General features: G+C 40.3%; 2 protein-coding genes across 2 annotated transcripts; one reads left to right on the top strand and one right to left on the bottom strand.

Annotated features, from left to right (window-relative positions):
- Positions 1–50: 50 nt before the first annotated feature.
- On the top strand, positions 51–17,054 carry LOC136425246 (PAX-interacting protein 1-like). The gene is made up of 18 exons (XM_066414059.1): positions 51–231; positions 1,099–1,236; positions 1,780–1,823; positions 2,337–2,400; positions 2,866–2,979; positions 3,745–4,191; positions 4,695–4,797; positions 5,383–5,474; positions 7,480–7,575; positions 8,771–8,908; positions 9,643–9,764; positions 10,595–10,779; positions 11,335–11,576; positions 12,192–12,360; positions 13,095–13,195; positions 13,647–13,781; positions 15,066–15,141; positions 15,818–17,054. Exons 1-18 carry the CDS (start codon positions 136–138, stop codon positions 15,889–15,891), a joined length of 2,436 nt encoding a protein of 811 aa, XP_066270156.1. The 5' UTR covers positions 51–135; the 3' UTR covers positions 15,892–17,054.
- On the bottom strand, positions 5,787–7,055 carry LOC136425796 (uncharacterized). Its single transcript, XM_066414741.1, has one exon. The coding sequence runs from the start codon at positions 7,053–7,055 to the stop codon at positions 5,907–5,909; it is 1,149 nt and encodes a 382-aa protein (XP_066270838.1). The 3' UTR covers positions 5,787–5,906.
- Positions 17,055–18,716: the final 1,662 nt, after the last annotated feature.

The raw sequence follows: 18,716 nt of genomic DNA, 5'->3' as shown, positions 1-18,716 counted from the left end.
TAGACTTTTGTAAAAATAATAGAGATATCCCCGAACATATAGTGGTGTGTTCTAAGTGGGAAAAGATTTGGCGGGAGAAAGAGAAGCTTGAATTGAGACCTTCTTTCTGCAGTTTTTCTCACGTTTCTCCACAAAATGGTGAGCGAGTCGCAAGGATCGGAAAACCTGACGGTTCCTGGGGACTTCTTTAAGGAAGTAAAGTACTTCTTATGCGGCAACATCAGCGATCAGGTGAGAAAATTCGTTTTTTGTTTTGAGTGCTTGGTGTTTTGATGGGGAGGGGGGCATGCATATATTTGTCTTTCGCGGGGTTTTCTCACAGAAACGTTCTTCGTTGGACGTAAACCAAAACATTTGCTACAACATGAGTTGAACAATTATGTTTATTTAAACCAAAGGTTTCATTTTCAAGTGAGCCATTGCATTTGCATTGCAGGGTGGAAATGATTTAAGATATGAAAAAAAAAAAATTTAAAGACGTGCAACATCATGGAATCATCATTCATAATCATATAGATTTATGTTGTAAGATGTACCAAGGGTCCAAAATGTTTACTTTTGTGTATACCATAGGATATCCAGAGTATGCGAACTATAATATCATATTTGTATGTCTTTTGTATACACGTCCTTGTGGCGCAAGCGGTAATGCAACCCCTATCAAATTCCGTGGATCCTGGGGCCCGAGTTCGATCCTAGATGTCGACTCCAGCTTGGACATGTTGTAAGGGATTGCATTCGTCATTTTGTATGGTGACGTAAAACCGGCGGCCCGTGTATGAGGGAACTTCGGGCACTAGCCTCAAGCGTCAAACCTCTGCACGTAAAGGAACCCAACACACTTATCGAGAAGAGTAGGGGTGACCCGGTGTGCTTGGTCAAAAATGTGAGCCGTAGCGAAGCCACATTGCACTACCACTAGCTACTTGAAAAAGCATTATGCTTCACCTCAATTGAGGATGACTGCTTTACCTTTTACTTTGTAGTTCCCTTTTTGTTAATCTGATTTTAATAGGTTTTAACTTCCAAATTCTGTAGATAACTCTTGAACACTAAGTCATCCCTGTATAATATATATATTTCATAACTTCATAACAGGTTCAGAAGCTGTTGCGGCAGGGCGGTGGAAAGGAGTACTCGTACCTCACCGATCTCGCTACGCACGTCATCGCTGACAACGAAGATTACCCAGAAGTCAGCGAGGCTAGGGAGGTGTACGACCTTCCTGTTGTCACGGTAACAACTTTCATTCTTCATTTATTGTTTCTGTTTATAGATCAGTTAACATCTACTAAAATAATTCCACTAGGGTACATAATTCCACCACCCCTAAAAAGATACGTCCAAACAGATCTCCAACCCAACGTCCCCCAGTATAATGCACTCCTGTATATCTAAACTGTGCATACCTGGAGGTGCTGCACTAGAGATCTCTCAAACCCACTGTTTTTCAAATTGGCGGATTTATGTAACCTGAAGGATTAATGTAAATTGAGGTAAGTTACATTATCAGTTTTTTTATATAAGGGGGTGGAGCAACCAAGCTAGTGATGGGATGAATTCCGTATCTGTATCTATATAGCCAGTATAACTGCCCTTTGGCGTAACACACCAGCTTCACAGGCATGTTATATTACACCGAAGGAATCGATTTAAAACTACTATCGCTTCTGGTGCCTAAAATGCATCAATTGATTTTCTTTTGTGTACAATTTATAGGACAATATATGTGTTGAATGTTATATTAACTGTCTTTTTCCTTTTCCAACTCTCTTCCAGCCAAAATGGGTGATCCTGTCAGCAAAATGTGGACGTCTCCTACCGTATCCTTTATCAGAAAATGTACTCTAAGAGTAGATCACTGGTGCCATGGCCAAGTCAATAAAGTGTTTGCCTTGCATTCGGTACTTTTACTTCTATAAAAAAAAGTATAAAATACTGGGGAATACACAAAATTAGGTATCACGCCCAGGTAGGTTGTGAGTTCCATCCCTCGGACATACCAAAAACTTTAAAAATGGTACATACTGCTTTCCCTGCTTAGCACTCAGCATTTGGGAAAGAGTATGGAAGTTAAACACACACATCACTACCAGCGGACCAGCCCCCTGCTGTAGTGATTGTACAAAGTTGTGTGGCCCAAGGGCTATTGAAACAGAGATGGGCACCGCCCTATACACCATCTGGTGTGGGAAGGACTTTGCAAACCTTTGACATGGCAAATTTCATTTTGTAGGAATAAGATTCTTGTAGTCTGCAGTTTAAGAGATACCTGCTAGGGGTGCTTCATGACAAAGATTAAGATTGTTCAAATTTTTCTTAACAACATGTCTCAGTCACAAGGCCTTCACTCCAGAAGACAACAAACTCTTCTCAGGTCTCGTCTTATGTCTGTCACAGGTGAGAAAAATCTTTTTAACATGTTCCTAAAGCTGTTTCTATCAATCATCTTTGTAAACTGATATGTTCTATGTAAAAAGGTAGGTAAAGGCAAAGCTAGTCCCATAGCTTTTTTGAGGACCATAGGGGCAGTGGGTTGTTATCCACTGTGTCTAGGGCATGGTATTGGAAGGTGGAGCCCATCCCTCTCCTTCCACCACCTTTTACCTCCCCAACCAAAGTCAGATGCCCATTTTTACACCTGGTTGGAGTGAGGAAAGTCGTGTTAAGTGCCTTTCCGGTGGCATGATGGGATTTGAACCCAGGACATCTGGTTTCTGAACCTATATGCCGATACAATGACGCAACTCTTCTGTGAACAAAAATTTAAAGATAACTTTTCCTAATTGTAATTTTTTAAATGAAAATCCTTGTATATTATCCTTGTAAGTATTTGATAGTCAGGGAATCTTTTTTTTATTGCAGATTCCAGAAGAGGACCGCAAGGCACTATGGGGGATGGTGACCTTCTATGGCGGGAACTGTCAGTTGAATTTCAACAAGAGGTGTACGCACTTAGTCACACCCAAACCTGAGGGGGTAAGCTTGGTTATTGTACCTGCTGCTCTTACACGTACTTCACAACCTCCCCCTGTGGAACTCCCAAGAATTTGGATGTGACTTTATATTTGTTAGATATAATTAATTTTGTTTCAAGAATGTCAAGATCTGGTGAAGTCATACCCAAACCTGAGGGGGTAAGCTTGGTTATTGTACCTGCTGCTCTCACATGTACTTCACAACCTCCCTCTGGAACTCCTTACAATTTGGATACGACTTTTTATTTGTTAGATATTATTGCTTTTGTTTTTAAAGATCTGGTGAAGTCACACCCAAACCTGAGGGGGTAAGCTTGGTAATTGTACCGGCTGCTGTTACATGTACTTCACAACCTCCCTTCCATGGAACTCCAAACAATTGTTGATATGATTTTATATTTGTTAGATACAATTAGAGCTGCATACCTAAGCACCAGACCTGAACTGGACTTATAAAAACATTTTGTTCAAGTCCAAAAAAAACTAAATATCTGGAAACAAGTCTGAACTTCCAAAAAATATAGGTCTGAACCTCTGGACTTGAATCCAGACCTGAACCTGAGTTTGGTGCACAGCACTAGATACAATTACTTTTGTTTAAAGGATGTCAATATTTTGATGAAATTAGTTTTGTCATTTTGTCATGTCTGATATATACAAGTTTTGAATACATTGATTGAAAATCTTTTATCAGTCATGATATAAGAATTGGTAAATATAACATTAAGATTTGAATATCATACTCATTTTAATTGATGTTTTTCAGGCAAAATATGAGTGTGCACTAAAACACACCAAGATCAAGGTTGTGACGCCAGATTGGATTATCGACAGTCTCGATCAGAAAAAACAACTTGAGACAGAGAAGTATCACCCCAGGCTTATCATCAAGGAAGAAAAGAAAGAACCTCCCCCACCCAATCAGGAGGAAGAAGAAGAACCCATGGACACATCCTCAGCCAATCAGGCTGAAGCATTGATGGAATTTGACCAATCAGGACTGAGCTTAGATGGGAAGAAGAAAGTGGAGGCTCCAAGGTTGTTGAATCTTTTGAACAAGAGTGCTTGTGACCAGACCCCCCCTGATCACAGGTCTCTTGGTAGGGTCCAATCGCCGTTGCTTACGAACAGGAGAATTCGGGACATCACGAACAGTGGTCACATCGACGCCAGTGGAACGAAACTTGTTCTCAGTCCACGTGATTCCACCAAGGTAACCGTGATTCAATTAATGGCAGAAGAAATTTTACTGGGAGGGAAAATACTATTCTTTTCCTTTAGAACAGTTTTTGGTGATTTTAACCATAAGTGAATTTTAGAATAACTGTGATTTAATTAATTAATGACATGAGAATTATATTTTGATGGGAGGGAAAAAATACTATTCTTTCTTTAGGACTGTTTCTTATGATTTTGACCCTAAGTCAATTAGATAGCCTTGTAAAAGGGTTTTTCATACTAAGAGATGTGAATTGAAACTGAACCTTTAAGGGAAAGACACAGTGGTTGCCTACCCTAAACTTATTATAATTCAGCTACATATACTTTTGTAGAATCACTAGTTCGAAGTTGAATAACTACGGGATGCTAACTAGTTGTCCTACCCTTTATGAAGTAGCCAAATCAATATTTATACTACGTCTATGAAGGTAACTGCTATTTGGTGTACAACATTTATGCTGTTTTGAGTGATTTTTTTCTTCTTTTCACATCCAGGTTCATGAGACCATCCAGATCTCCCAGCTGGATGACACCCCTCCCTTCCTAAAGGGGGATGGGGAGTTACTAGAGTACCACGGTCATGATCCGAAAATAAATGGTAAGTTGTCTCCTTGGCTATTACTGTAAATGCATTTAAGTTTGCATGGTTTTTGTTTCACGCTAAGGCGAAAATGGAATGTTTGCGGTGGTTTTAAGTTTGTGGCAGCGCTATAGTCTCATACTGTTACGGTATTGGACAAAAATGTTCACGGTGGTTTTAATTTCGTGGTGAAAGGGCTGTCCTGAAACCCCTTAAACGTAAAACCAACGCAAACATTTCTGCATTTACAGTATTATTTTTTATGGCAATATTCTGGCCATTGATAACTTTTCTTGTTAGAAATCAAAAGCTGATAAGTCTTTAACAGATGAGCTTTAAGACATTTGTTTCTTGAGTTGTACGTAAGTTGGAAATACACTTGGAATTTGAAGTCTACAGAAAATTTTTACAGATAGATATCTCTGTAACTTTGTATGTAACCATGGATATATTAGATATAGTAAACGTAAACAAGTTCTTTAAGATGTCTTGAAAATTTTATTTAGTCATATAGAAGTACATGACCATTGGAGAACAAATTTATTATTGTTGTTACTTTTCTTAAATATGAACAAAGCTTAATAAGAATTTTTGGTTTCACAGTTCCCCCTGACACCTGTCTGCTGGGCTGTATATTTGTGATTGTTGACTACCAGGACCAGGTTCTACCTGCACAGCTGGAGACATGGACTAGGGTCAGTACAGATACTTATGTCATGCCTGGGCCTGATACGGGTGTTCTGGACCAGGTGATAACTATCAGTATCACATAGGGTTCAGGAGTTTTATCACACGGGCTTCCATAGAATATTTAGAATGCATTTCGAGCGCGCCGTTGCGCCGCCGCCGAAAATTTGAATACCAGATTGGGAGGTTGGAATCGTCGTTATCGATGTTGTTACAATTTTGTGTTTGAGTAACCTATCCTACCCGCAGTCGGGCTGGTACCTCGGGTGATACGGAATACCCCGTGTTGTATTCTATATAATATACATACAAGCTAAACTTTTTTCCAACACTAAGGTATTCACGGATCGAATTTTCGACGACCACTGTCGCCTTCTTCAGGATCAATAATGACCAATCACTGCCGAACGTAAACTCGCGAGAGTTACGGACACGTGACTTTATTGACACGTGTCATTGCGGATACGTGACGTCAGCAATTGGTCAAACGTGCCAGGAAGTTTGTAACGCCCACTGTCTCTGTTGAGTGACGGCTGGAGTGCCCTGATGTATATGGCCTCCTTTAGACCTCTCACAAAGTAGTCCTGCTCAGTGTCCAGTATTCTGACTTTGTCCAGCGAGACGGTATGGCCCGGAGATTCAATGTGGATGTGTTGAGAGACTTCAGACGAATGCGAGCTGGGGCGTTTGTGTTCAAGGAATCTGGTTCTCAACGAGCGTTCTGTCTCACCAATGTAGAATTCTTCGCAAGTCCCTTGTCTAGTGGTTCCCTGACACGGAATGTGGTACACTACGCCGCACTTCTCTTCTCTAGAGGTTTTGTCCTTCGGCGCCACGAGAAGCTGTCGCAGTGTGTTAGTAGGTTTGAAGCAGGTGGAGATCCCGTGTGAAGCAAATATTCTGCGTAGGGGTTCTGAGACGGTCTTGATGTACGGAAGGGTGATGCGTCCTTTGTCCCTCTCTCTCGTCCCCGGGTTCCTGTTGTTCTGTTGACGGGGCTTTGGTGCGGTCGCCTTGTCTATGGCCCACTTAGGGTACCCGCAGTCCTTCAGTGCCTGTTTGATGTGTTGTTTCTCTGTCTCTCTGTCGTGTGGATCCGTTATGATCGTGTCAGCTCTGTGGAGTAACGTCTTCACGACCCCAAGTTTGTGTTCAAGAGGATGGTTCGATCTGAAGTTGAGGTATTGGTCCGTGTGAGTGGGTTTCCGGTAGATGCTCAGACGTAGTGAACCGTCGTCTTGGATCGTGGTGAGAGTGTCGAGGAAGGGGAGGGTTCTGTCTTGTTCTTTCTCCGATGTGAATTTGATGTCGGGGTCCAGAGAGTTGAGATGGTCTATAAATTCCTGTGCGTGGGCTTTCTTGAGTTTGGTGTGGGTGTCGTCGACGTACCAGAACCACCAGAGGGGCGGGTTTGGAGCTGTAGATATGGCGAGTTGTTCTAAGTGTTCCATGTACAAGTTGCATACTATGGGGGACACAGGTGAACCCATAGCTGCCCCATGTATCTGTTGATAGAAGCTGCCATCGTACAGAAAGTATGTGCAATCCAGACAGACTTTCAGTAGATTGACGACCTGGGTAGGTGACATTGTGGAACGCTGTGGTAGTGTGGAGTCCTCTTGTAGTCTTCGTAGGATGATGTCCAGGGCTTTGTTCACAGGAACGGATGTGAACAGTGATACCACGTCAAAGGTATCGGTCTGTGATTGGTCATTATTGATCCTGAAGAAGGCGACAGTGGTCGTCGAAAATTCGATCCGTGAATACCTTAGTGTTGGAAAAAAGTTTAGCATTGTATTATGATTACTACCAACACAGATGAGCTTTCATTATACATACAAGCTTTTAGGTAGGATTTAGAAACATGGCGTCCAAAGATTGGGGGTGGTGGGGGGATGCACCAATCGGAATCAGAGGTCCCAATGGGCAATTTCTTCTTGTGTTGTTTTCATGTCTGCTCTTTTTTATTGAGTGTTGGTATGGAATGATTGCAATGATTACTTCTTCCACTAGGTGGTGCACCAGCACGGTGGCTTTGTGGACCCAGGCTACTCCCAACGGTGCACTCATTTACTGTGTGACAACCAGGCTAGTCCATTCTTCAAACAGGTAAGTTCTGCTTGCAAAAGTAACTACAAGACAGTTCAGGGCTTTTTCTTAAAGGCAACCAAAGCAATATTACGGCCCAAAATATGGAAATAAATGAATGATGAAATATTTATAGTAGTGACATTAACTAACACAGTTTAGCACATTTGCGTAATAACTTCATACTTTGAGCATTTTAATAGTGCGCAAAAACATGCCATACGATGATTCCCTTAGTTTCGCGAGCCTACGAAAACCCCAGCGACATTTTTCAGTGAGTTCTCACATCACAATGAGGTCGTATTTTTGAATGATGGATGTTGCTATACATTGTGATAGTGTTGTTTGAACTAATCATGTATAGAAATGACGAAATGAATTGACTTTCAAAATCTGATTTTCGGGCCCTTATATTGCTCGGGTTTCCTTTAAGAAGGGAACAAGGGCGCTGTTACCCCTTACCCTGGGGGCAGATCCTCTGACCAGCATAAAAGTCACATTGACCAGGGATGCTACTAGGTCACATGTTGCCACAGTCTTCAACAGTGACCTGTCTGACAGTAATTTTGCCCCTCAGGAAGCCTTACAATGCCCCATTTTAACTTAAAATTCTCGGAAACTCCATACCATCCCCCCGCTTGCTAGCTCCGCTCCCTTGCAATATTCCCCCTTAAGATTGTTTTCCTGTAGTTAACACTTGAATATTATGGCAATCTTACAAATTTTAAAGGCTCTATAACTATATCAATCAATCAATCAATCAATCAATCAAACTTTATTGCACAACAAATGTAACAGGTACAATGTATGGCAAGTTCGTAGGTACTACAAAATTTCAAGACATATAATTATGTATTGCTTATCAACAATGCTAATGAATTCTACAAAACTAAAGACTAAACACTATGGTATCCAATAAGAGTAATGCAGTATACGTATATGGAACATGTAGTACATGTATTACATGATACACAGGGAACTAAGTTTACATCAATTGTTTGCGTCAGAGACGATTATATGGTATGAGTATCTGTATCTGTATCTGTATCTATATAGCTGGTATAACCGCCATTAGGCGTAACACACCAGCTTCGCAGGCACGCGGCGCGGGGACTCGAACCCCAAAACTACTGTATGCAATGCAAGCACTCTACCCACAATGGCTATTACTGTGGTGATAATCTTTTCCTAATTGAACTTTTTTCGCATCTTTTAGGCGCAACAGGATGGTAAGAGGTGTGTGACAGCATACTGGTTGAATGATGTTCTTACCATTAAGAAGATGATCCCACCGTGGAAGGCTCTACACCTCCCTACACCATTCCCACACAACATCAAACCATGCAACGGACAGGTGATATTTGTTGTTTGTTTGTTTGTTTGTTTTTGGATTTGTTGATTGTTTTGCTGACGAGGCAAAAAAAATTGATTAGGATATCAGTTCAACTTGTTTTTTTGTTTTTGTTTGTTTTGAAGCTGCTTTGGCCCAAGTTACATGTACAAGTGAAGCGATTTTGTGTCCCCCTTGCAGATTCATTCTAAATTGCAGATTAAAGCATGTAAATCATGTGAAGGGACCTATGCTACTATGGCCCAATATTATATGTCTTTAAGTCCTTTTTCTAGATCATTTATGTTTGCAGTATTTGTATCAGAAATCACTTTTTGGCAACACCTCAAAGATGGAGCTGATAATACCTTATTGTCTTTTACATTCCTTCATAGTTTTCAGGGTCTTATAAAGCTTTATTACATATTTGTTGTGTTTTATTGCTATTCGAGTAGCGTGCATAGTCCAGTGGTTAGTGGCCCTGCCTCTGGATCAAGAAGTCTTGAGTTTGAATCCCAGCCATTGTTGCTCACCTGACTTGCAAACTACTAGAAAGGGTCATACATGTAGTCCTTAGTACGGGACATTAAGCAGTGGTCTGCTGTTTATTGTGCTTGTAGAAAAGATCTACAGGAATTTCCCTGGTACAATGAACCTGTAAATACTGTACATAGCGTCTGTCTTCTCTGTCACGACCAGTGGAAGATTAGCTCAACTTTTCATTGAGTTATACTTTTCAAACTTTCTTTTTTTCACAGATTATTGCAGTGACAGGGTTTGTGGACCAGGACAGAGAAAACCTGAAGATGATGATATCCCTGGCTGGAGCCAAGTACACAGGGAGCTTCAGTCGTTTCAACACTGTACTCATATGTAAAAGGTACAAAATGTAGGGAATCAGGAGTTACTGTAATTCACTTTATCTTGACGGTAGCAAAATTTCACGGTGTAAGCAAAATGGACATTTTCACTGAACTTTATGGTGGTGGCAAGCTAGTGATTTACAGAACGGATGTGTGAGGGAATCATGAATAATTACAACAGACATGTAGTTTCCGTTTAAAGTAGCCAAAAGTTGTCAAATGACAGAATATTTCAAAACTTATACAAACTGTTTAAGAAAGCGTATAAGTCTTAAAATATGTATTGCAAAATGAATTTGATGTATTTAATTCTTTGCAATCACATATCACCTTTTAGATCTTTTGAAGATGTCATACACATAATTAAGATTGTATGGCCTAGAGCTGTGTACTGGTACAATCAATTAGGTACAGGTCCAAAATACCTGAACCCTGGTGTACCAGTACTGTACCGATACTAATCAGGTCAAGCCTGGCTACATGTAGGATAACAGGGCAGGGGATGGCAACTTTGACAGATAAAATCACCATGAAATTACCATGGCAGTGCACTGAAGCCACATCTATACTATACTGCAGCACAGAAAAACACCCTTGTAAGGCTGGACACTACTGGAGTCAAATTTCCATCTGCATTTACGGAAAAATAATACCTAGCACTATTAGATATCAAGATGTTCAAACATGATTTTGTCCTTGTTAGAAATCAACCAAAGTAATTTAGGTACAGCTTTAGGTCCGGACCTGAACCTAACCCCCTGTACCTGTACCTGAACCTAAAATTTGTTTAGGTACATGTACACAGCTCTAGTATGGCCTAGTCTACATGTTCTCTCTTTTACCCCAGACCTGAAGGAGAGAAACACAAGAAGGCCCTGGAGTGGCGGACGCCGTGTTTGAACGTCCAGTGGCTCAGTGACATCATCTTGGGAAACTTTGACGCCATGAAACAGACCGGGCTGCCAAAGTACCAGAACTTTTCCGCCAACGAACCTTTTCAACTGGACTATCACTACGTCAAAGCTGTTATGGGTAAGTTGTAACATGTCCTTTGTATTTACCTTTGGAAAAACGGACGCATTGTTTTGGGTTTGTGTGTTTGTTTGTCTTGGTGTGTGTCCATAGTTATTCAAATATGGTACAGTGACAGGTTAATAGATAATTAATGCAAATATCAATGCTACTGATGTGAAGGATTTTTAATAAGCTTCAATGACATCCAAACAATGGTATAATGTAATTCTTGTTTCTTTCACTGTAACTTTATGTTCACAGTTTTCACTGTCACCTCTGTACCGTGAACTTATCGTCACCGTGAAAAAACCTTTGTTATTATTTATGATTCCTTGACTCATCCATTCTGTAAATCACTTGCCGCCACCGTGAAGTTAAAGTTCAGTGAAAATATCCATTTTCCTTACACTGTGAAATTTTGCTACCGTGAAGATAGAGTGAATTACAGTAGCAAACAAAAACGTTCAAATATTTTAGATGCACTGAAGTTTATAGCTACATGTATCCATTATACAATTATAGCAGTTGCCACTGCCAAATACTAATCAGGGTGAAAAATTAAACTTTTTCTAGGCCCCTGGACAACTGCGTTGCAGCTATCCCAGGATACCTTACAGAACCTCAGCAGGAGTCGCGTTCTCTTCACGCCGTCACCGCCCTCCAAGTCGAAGCGGAAAAGTCCGCAGGACGGGAACGGGACCAGCAAACGACAGAGGAACGAACCTATCAAGCCGTACAGAAGACTTCCTCCTGAGAAAACTCCCAGGGTGCTTTTCACTGGACTGGACATTGCAAGTGTCAATGACCTCACAACGGTAAGCATACTGAAAATCCATTTAATATTGTGGTTGGTAATTTTACCGTTTGGGGGAAAAGGGAGTACTTCACTGCACTTAATTTCAACGGTGGGAACAAACATCACTGTCTAAATGTTAGTGATCAAAAATTTGTGATGATGAAAGTTTAGCGGTTGACTGGTGGCTGTTAAAGTCGGTAAAATTAAGTCACCGTTAATAAATCAAGAATTACAGTACTTGTTGTTACCTCAGTGAAGAAGGTTCCCCTACTATGGAGGTATTGCAGTTTATTGTGTCTGTGTGTTTGCAGCTATAACTCAAGATCCCTTTGACATATTTGTATCTACTTTGGTATGTTGTCTGCTAGTATTGGCGAGATGTTGCTTTAACCTTTAGCACACTGAAGTAGCCGTTTCGCACCCAATTCCCTATTGGTTACAGAGTTAGGCAGCAGGGAGAAGGTTAACTTGCTTCAGGCACCTATGCGAACATGTAGATAACAACCCACAGTAGATAACAACCCACTGCCCCTGCAGACTCAAAAGGCTATGATACTGTTGCCTTTTTTTTACGTTGACCAATCAACTGGCTTTTGAATAACTAAAAATGGCCCTTGTCATTGGTTCTTGACAGAAAGTCCAGCTGATTGGTGGAGAGATTGCGGAGAATATCCACAAGTGCACGCACCTGGTGTCCACTAAGGTACTGCGGACGGTCAAGTTCCTGTCAGGTGTCTCCAGCTGCAGACACATCGTATCACCTGCATGGGTGGAAGACAGCTTCAAGCACAGGTGCTTTGTTGGTGAGGAGACCTTTGTTGTTGCTACCTGCAAGGTGTAAGTGTGTGTGTTTGTGTGAGAGTGAATGTGTGTCACACTGTGTAGGTAAGTGTATGTAAGTGTATGTATGTGTGTTTGTATGAATGTGTGTGTTTGTGCGTGGATATGAGTGTGTGTGTGTGTGTTTGTGTGAGAGAGTTTCTGTGAGACTGTGTGGCTGAATGTATTTGTGTATGTCTGTGTTTGTCTACATATGTGCATGTGTGCATGTGTATGAGAAGGTAGTTTTGTGTATGTGTATATGAGTGTATATACAATGTATGTGTGTGTGTGTGTGTATGTATATATGACTGAGTGTGTATGTGTTTTTGTGTATGTGTATATGAGTCTGTGTGTAGGTGTGTGTGTGTGTGTGTGTGTATGAGTATGTTTTTTTGTGTATGTGTATTTGGGTGTATATTTGTGTGTATATGAGTGTGTGTATAGGTGTATGTGTATATGAGTGTGTAGGTGTTTTTGTGTATGTGTACATGGGTGTATATTTGTGTGTTTGCATATGCGTATAAGAAAATTATGATTATGAGTGTGTACGTATATGGGTGTATATGTATATGAATATTATGAGTGTTTATGTGTGTGAGTGCATGTGTGTGTATGTTGAGTTTTACCCTTTCTATTGCACAAGTACAAATGACTACATAAATAACATCCTTATACATCAGATGCCTTCTAAATTCTATTTTCTATTAATTTCCAGAGGAGAGGATTCACACATTGGTTGATCAGGAACAGGAAGCCCAGTTTGGTTTCAGTCTGGCAGAGTCTCTGGCCAGGGCACGGGTTCACAAACTCTTTAAGGTATAGCTTGCATGTTTACATAGTCTCTCTTGGATGTCCATCGCGTAGCGATGATGACGTCAATGGCGTAGTATTCATCATTTAATGTACATGTGCTAAAGCTCACTGTCAGAATGGTGTCTCAATTATACACTATGTAAGACTGAATTTTAGCTGTGGTGTAGAATGGGTACCTGACTTTGGTTGGGGAGGTAAAAGGCAGTGGGAGGAGAGGGATGGGCTCCACCTTCCAATACCATACCCTAGACACTCTGCTCATACAGCTTTAAAAAAGGCTATGGGAATAACATTACCTTTTTATTTTTACTGACGCTTAAGTGTTTGGAGTTGTTGGTTTGGCTACAAAATCCTGAATATTTTTGTTGCCCAGAAAAATACTGTCACTCCTAAGGGGCCTTCCAATCCTACAAGCTCATTGTTTTAACCACTAAGTCCCCCCTTTGTTCTACAGGACACTTGCTTTTACATGACACCAAATGTCATACCAAGACTGGACATGATGAAGACCATAGTGGAATCAGCCGGGGGGAAAGTCATAGGGACCAAACCTGCCGTCAATAGGGTGTTGGCATCGCAGCAGAGACAGGTAAAGGTTTCTCCTGTGTTCTGTTAAGTGCTCAAAATTCTTTTTTGGAAATAGGTGCATTGGTGCACCTGACCTAAAGATTTAGGTGCACAGGAAGAATTTTGGGTGCACAACATAAAATAAAGTAGTGATTGTAACCAATTTTTTTACAAACCCTACTGCCTTTCCTTAGAAGTTTGATCTGAAATTCTATAGATAACTTCAAAATTTTAAGGTGATACATCAAACAAACGACGGCAAAGGTTATAGTGCTTTTTCTGACTCTTAGCTTTCAAAAATATTCTGTTTCCTTGTGTTCAATAGTACCTCTAGACTATAGCCTACAAAAATATCAAGATGTACTGGTGCTCCCACAGTCAAAAATTAGGTGCACAGATCCAATTTTGGGGGCACAAAAGTGCACATGCAACCAGTATTTCAAGCCCTGTAACTAGTATTCAGGTTGCCAGGTCACTCATGCCCGTGTTTGGATGTATTATTCATTTGTCCCAAGGGAAAAGGGCTAAACTGTGGTAAAAATAGAAAAATTGGAGTGAACTCTGATATGTATATCTGCTGTATTGGATGTACCTGTTAGTAGTGCTTGGTTTGATTAGTTCAGGTCAAAACCAGTCGACTGAGCTGAGATGAGGTTAAGGTTTTTTGTACCAGTTTAAAGGCACCCAGAGCATTTTATGAGGCTTGAAAACTGGAAATATTCTAGTTGCTGTAATCTTTATAAAATTGACATTTAATGCCACTGTTTGCGTGCGGATTTCTTATCAAAGGTGCTCAAAAGTGGCACAAAAATAAGCTACATAGTGATCTTTTACTTTCACTCGCCTAGTGTAAATAGACCGATACCATAGCCCCACCCACCTCCATCAAAACGTAGAAATGCAAAATTGAAACATAAAAATGCAAATATTTGACGGACATGCAGTCACTCTCTCATTGGTCGAACCGCTAATTGTGATGGACAGTCAGGATCAGTCTATTAGGGCTTGGATTTTTTATCAGTTCTCACCACACAACGACATCGTATCTTTGCTCCTTTAATGTCGATATGTAATGGTATAGTGTTATTGAAACCTACTATGTGCAGGGATGACTAGAAATCAGAGTTTTTCAAGTCAAGTTTCAAGCCTCATGAATGCTCTGGATGCCTTTAAACTCATGTTTCTTTCCAGTCCTGGTCCAGTGTACTGGTACCGAGGCTTTTAGCGGCGTGCAAAAATTGGAGAGGGGGGTTCGCCCAATGTTGTTTTATATCTTTTAGTGTTCACTCTTGTATGTTTTTTTCAGGGTTCACCAAGAATTTTTATTATAACCTGTGAGAGTGATGTTCAGATGTGTGCAGACTATGCCAGTAACAATATTGGTAAGATTATGTATTTGTTACTACAGTATTACTATAGTAAAGAAGCGGCGCAATGACAATTTTACCAATCTTTTATTCTCCGTCATTCTGAAAATTAAATCATATTATGGTGATCCTCCTTCCTTCCTTTGTTCCTTCCTTCCTTCCTTCCTTCCTTCCTTCCTTCCTTCCTTCCTTCCTTCCTTCCTTCCTTCCTTCCTTCCTTCCTTCCTTCCTTCCTTCCTTCCTTCCTTCCTTCCTTCCTTCCTTCCTTCCTTCCTTCCTTTATTATTTCTCTTCTTCAATAGCCCTTCATAGTCCATAAGTTCAGCAAACTTTTTTTTCAAAGCAAGCATGTGTATACGCCAAAAATAATAACTCAAGCAACTGGATAAAATTTTGAAACAGTCAGACGTTTCAGACAGCATCCACTGTCTTTCGTCAGTGACTGACAAGCATGTGTATGTTGAAAAAATGAAGGTAACACTCTTCGACCATTTGAAACATTCATGCAAAGGGCACAATAATAAATACCTCAGCTTTGCATACTAGTACACAGTTTTATATGGAAGCAGGCTGACCAAGTAATATAAAGTTTACATCGTAGTTGTATTTCTATGAAGATCTTTAAATTTCAAACATATTGTATTTTGACTTGTATATGCTCATCATGTTTCCTACAATGTGACGTTTTCAGATGTCTACAGTGCTGAGTTCATCCTCACTGGTGTACTGTGCCAGAAAATGGATTTTGAGTCCTACAGGTTTTAATTCTTTTCATGGTAGATGACGTTTTGTAAATGTTGGGACATATTTGAATCTTGTTAAAGGCAACCAAAGCAATATTAGGGGCAAAAAATGGAAATGAAAAAATGCTGAAATCTTTATGCTAGTGACATTTGATGTTTAGCACATTTGCGCAATAACTTCTCAATTTAAGCAATTAAAATAAAACCGCGCAAAAACAAGCCGTACAATGAACCTCATAGTTTCGCGAGCCTACAAAGACCTCAGCAATGATTTTCACATCACATCACACCGACGTCATATTTTTGCATCATTGGTGTTGCTATACATTGTTATAGTGTTGTTTGAACTAATCATTTGTAGAACTGACTAGATAAGTTGACTTTCAAAATCAAATTTTCGGGCCACAATATTGCTTGGGTTTCCTTTAAGATAGAATGTCCATGTATAAAATAACTGTAACACAAGGGCTTGCTTGTAAACATGCTGATATTTGTGTATAGAATTTACATGTACATTCCAAAACAAAGTGTTTGAACGTAAACATTTCAACATGATAAAATGAATGACATTCTCTGAACCTTTAACGTTTGATACATAATGCGTACAATAACAAATATGATAAGGTTATTTTATACAATATTGATACTGACAAAGTTAACTGATAGATTGGTCAGTTTTTACACTGTTTTTTTTTTCCCCACAGGTTTGAGTATTTACAATGTAGTTCCCACCACAGAAATTATCTTTTCATTTATATCTATGTCATGCGTTTGGACATGATCATGTATTTCCCATAATAAAAGTTTGTCCTTTCTGAGAACAGCTATAAAGTTCAGACGTTCTTCTATAATTTTACACTTTTCTGTGATGCTGTCCCTTGCAGTTGTAAAACCAAACATACGCATAGTTTAAAAAACACCAAACCAGTTCAGAAAATGTACTGTATTTCAGGCGTCTCTTTTTGATACGGAAACTGCTTTTAAATGTTTTAGAAAAGGTAAGGAATCTTATAGGTTTCAATGACTACATGTATACCTAAACCTCTTATTGTATAAGCTTGTTTATAAAGTATAGGTAGTAGCAACGAGGTAATTTTCGCACAATTTGTGCTTTGTATGTTTCCATATGTACAGTTATGAATTTTTGTATGATTGAAGACTAGAAATAAATTGAGAAAAGTTGAATGATGGTCTGTCATTTGCATTTGCGACATGCTAAAGTGTGCTTACTATGGACGAATCCGGATGTTCTATTCCTTGGTTTGTTATGTGTTGTTGGCTTCGGCAAAAAGGTTATGTTTGTGTGTGTGTGTGTGTTTGTATGTGTGTGTGTGCATATGTGTGAAAACGATAACTCAGGAATGCCTGAGTGGATTGTCTTCATATTTAGTATGTCAGTAGGTCTTGATTAGGTACTCATTTACACCTGAGTGAAGTGAGGAAAGTCGTGTTAAGTGCTTTTCCTAAGGGCACAACGTCAACGGGACAAATCAGGGAACCCCGGATTCGAACTCAGTACCTCTTGGTTCAGGGGCCAAACACCCTGCCACTGCGCCACCGCGACGCCACATCAATGATTGATGAAGTGATCTGTATCACCAAATGACAGAGACTGACTGTCCTGTCATTGTCACTGCGGAAGATGAACGATGCACAACCGATGTCTATAGCATTTCTCTATTCGGTTGGAAAATCTGCGCGATGTTTGTGAGCAAATAGACAGAGCTGTGACGGAGGCCAAGAACGCCTTGTTTTTTCTATACGGAATAAAGACGGTAACGTCTTGGTTTCATTATACATCAGAGACATCAAACAATGGGTGGACGCGACCCTGGGGCGACGAGGGGCAAATTTGTCGCCACCGGAATCATCTGTTGTCTGCTACTTATCACTGGTAGGTATATCTTATCTTTCGGTCCAATTTAGATTGTTAAAAATGCCAACAGAAGGAAGATAATAAGGGCCTAAGAAAATGTGCCAAAATGTTCAAAATCAGCGGTGTGGCAAAACCCACTGATAAAGACTATACTTGAACTGTCGATATAATTTTAACGTTTGATTCGAATTGATCCATGTGAGGAAAGGACATGTAGTATATCTGTACAGAACTGCCGCAGAATATGATAATATTATTTCTTATGTCGTACCTCGGCCGGGATCACCTTCGATGTGGGTGTTCCGGACCGGGTGACATTTTGGGGTATCACACGGGCTTCTACTTTTATCACATGGGCTTCCAAGGAATATTTCGAACCCACTTCGCGTGCGCCGGTTGCGCCGCTGTTTAAAATTCCAATACCAGATTCGGACGTTGGAATTGCTGTTGTTACAATATTTTGTTCGAGGACAACTTTTGTCCACTTCAAACGCATCTCAGAAGAAATGCGTGTTTTCTCGGCTGGGTCTAGGTATGATATAGACAAAATACAACACTGCTGTATTTTCCGCATACACCGCGTTGTATTCTATATTTATGTCATATCTGGGCCGCGAAAACGTTCGATACGGGTGTTCCGCATCGTGTGATAATTTTCCGTATCACACGGTCTTCTACTTGTATCACACGGGCTTCCATAGAATATTAAGAATGTATTTCGAGTGCGCCAGGTTGCGCCGCTGTCGAAAATTCGAATACCGGATTCGGAGATTGGAATCGATGTTCGAGGACACAAAACTCTCTCAACTTAAGGCGCATTTCGCATTGAAATGTGTGTTTTCCGGGTGTGTATGACATAAATAAAATACAACACGGTATATATTCTGCAGCACCTTCGGCCGTCGGGCGATACGACCCGCGGTCGGACCGTTACCTCGGGCGATACGGAATACACCGTGTTGTATTCTATA

Source organism: Branchiostoma lanceolatum, chromosome 19, assembly GCF_035083965.1.
Source record: "Branchiostoma lanceolatum isolate klBraLanc5 chromosome 19, klBraLanc5.hap2, whole genome shotgun sequence".
Classification (NCBI taxonomy): Eukaryota; Metazoa; Chordata; class Leptocardii; order Amphioxiformes; family Branchiostomatidae; genus Branchiostoma; species Branchiostoma lanceolatum.
This window is presented reverse-complemented; position numbering and strand designations above follow the sequence as displayed.

Bases quoted from the DNA above. Each gene is read 5' to 3' on its own strand.
- LOC136425796 (XM_066414741.1), bottom strand. From the start codon at position 7,055: ATGTCACCTACCCAGGTCGTCAATCTACTGAAAGTCTGTCTGGATTGC.
- LOC136425246 (XM_066414059.1), top strand. From the start codon at position 136: ATGGTGAGCGAGTCGCAAGGATCGGAAAACCTGACGGTTCCTGGGGAC. The intron at 1,237-1,779 runs GTAACAACTTTC...ACTCTCTTCCAG, and splicing joins ACGACCTTCCTGTTGTCACG to CCAAAATGGGTGATCCTGTC. The intron at 13,782-15,065 runs GTAAAGGTTTCT...TGTTTTTTTCAG, and splicing joins TGGCATCGCAGCAGAGACAG to GGTTCACCAAGAATTTTTAT.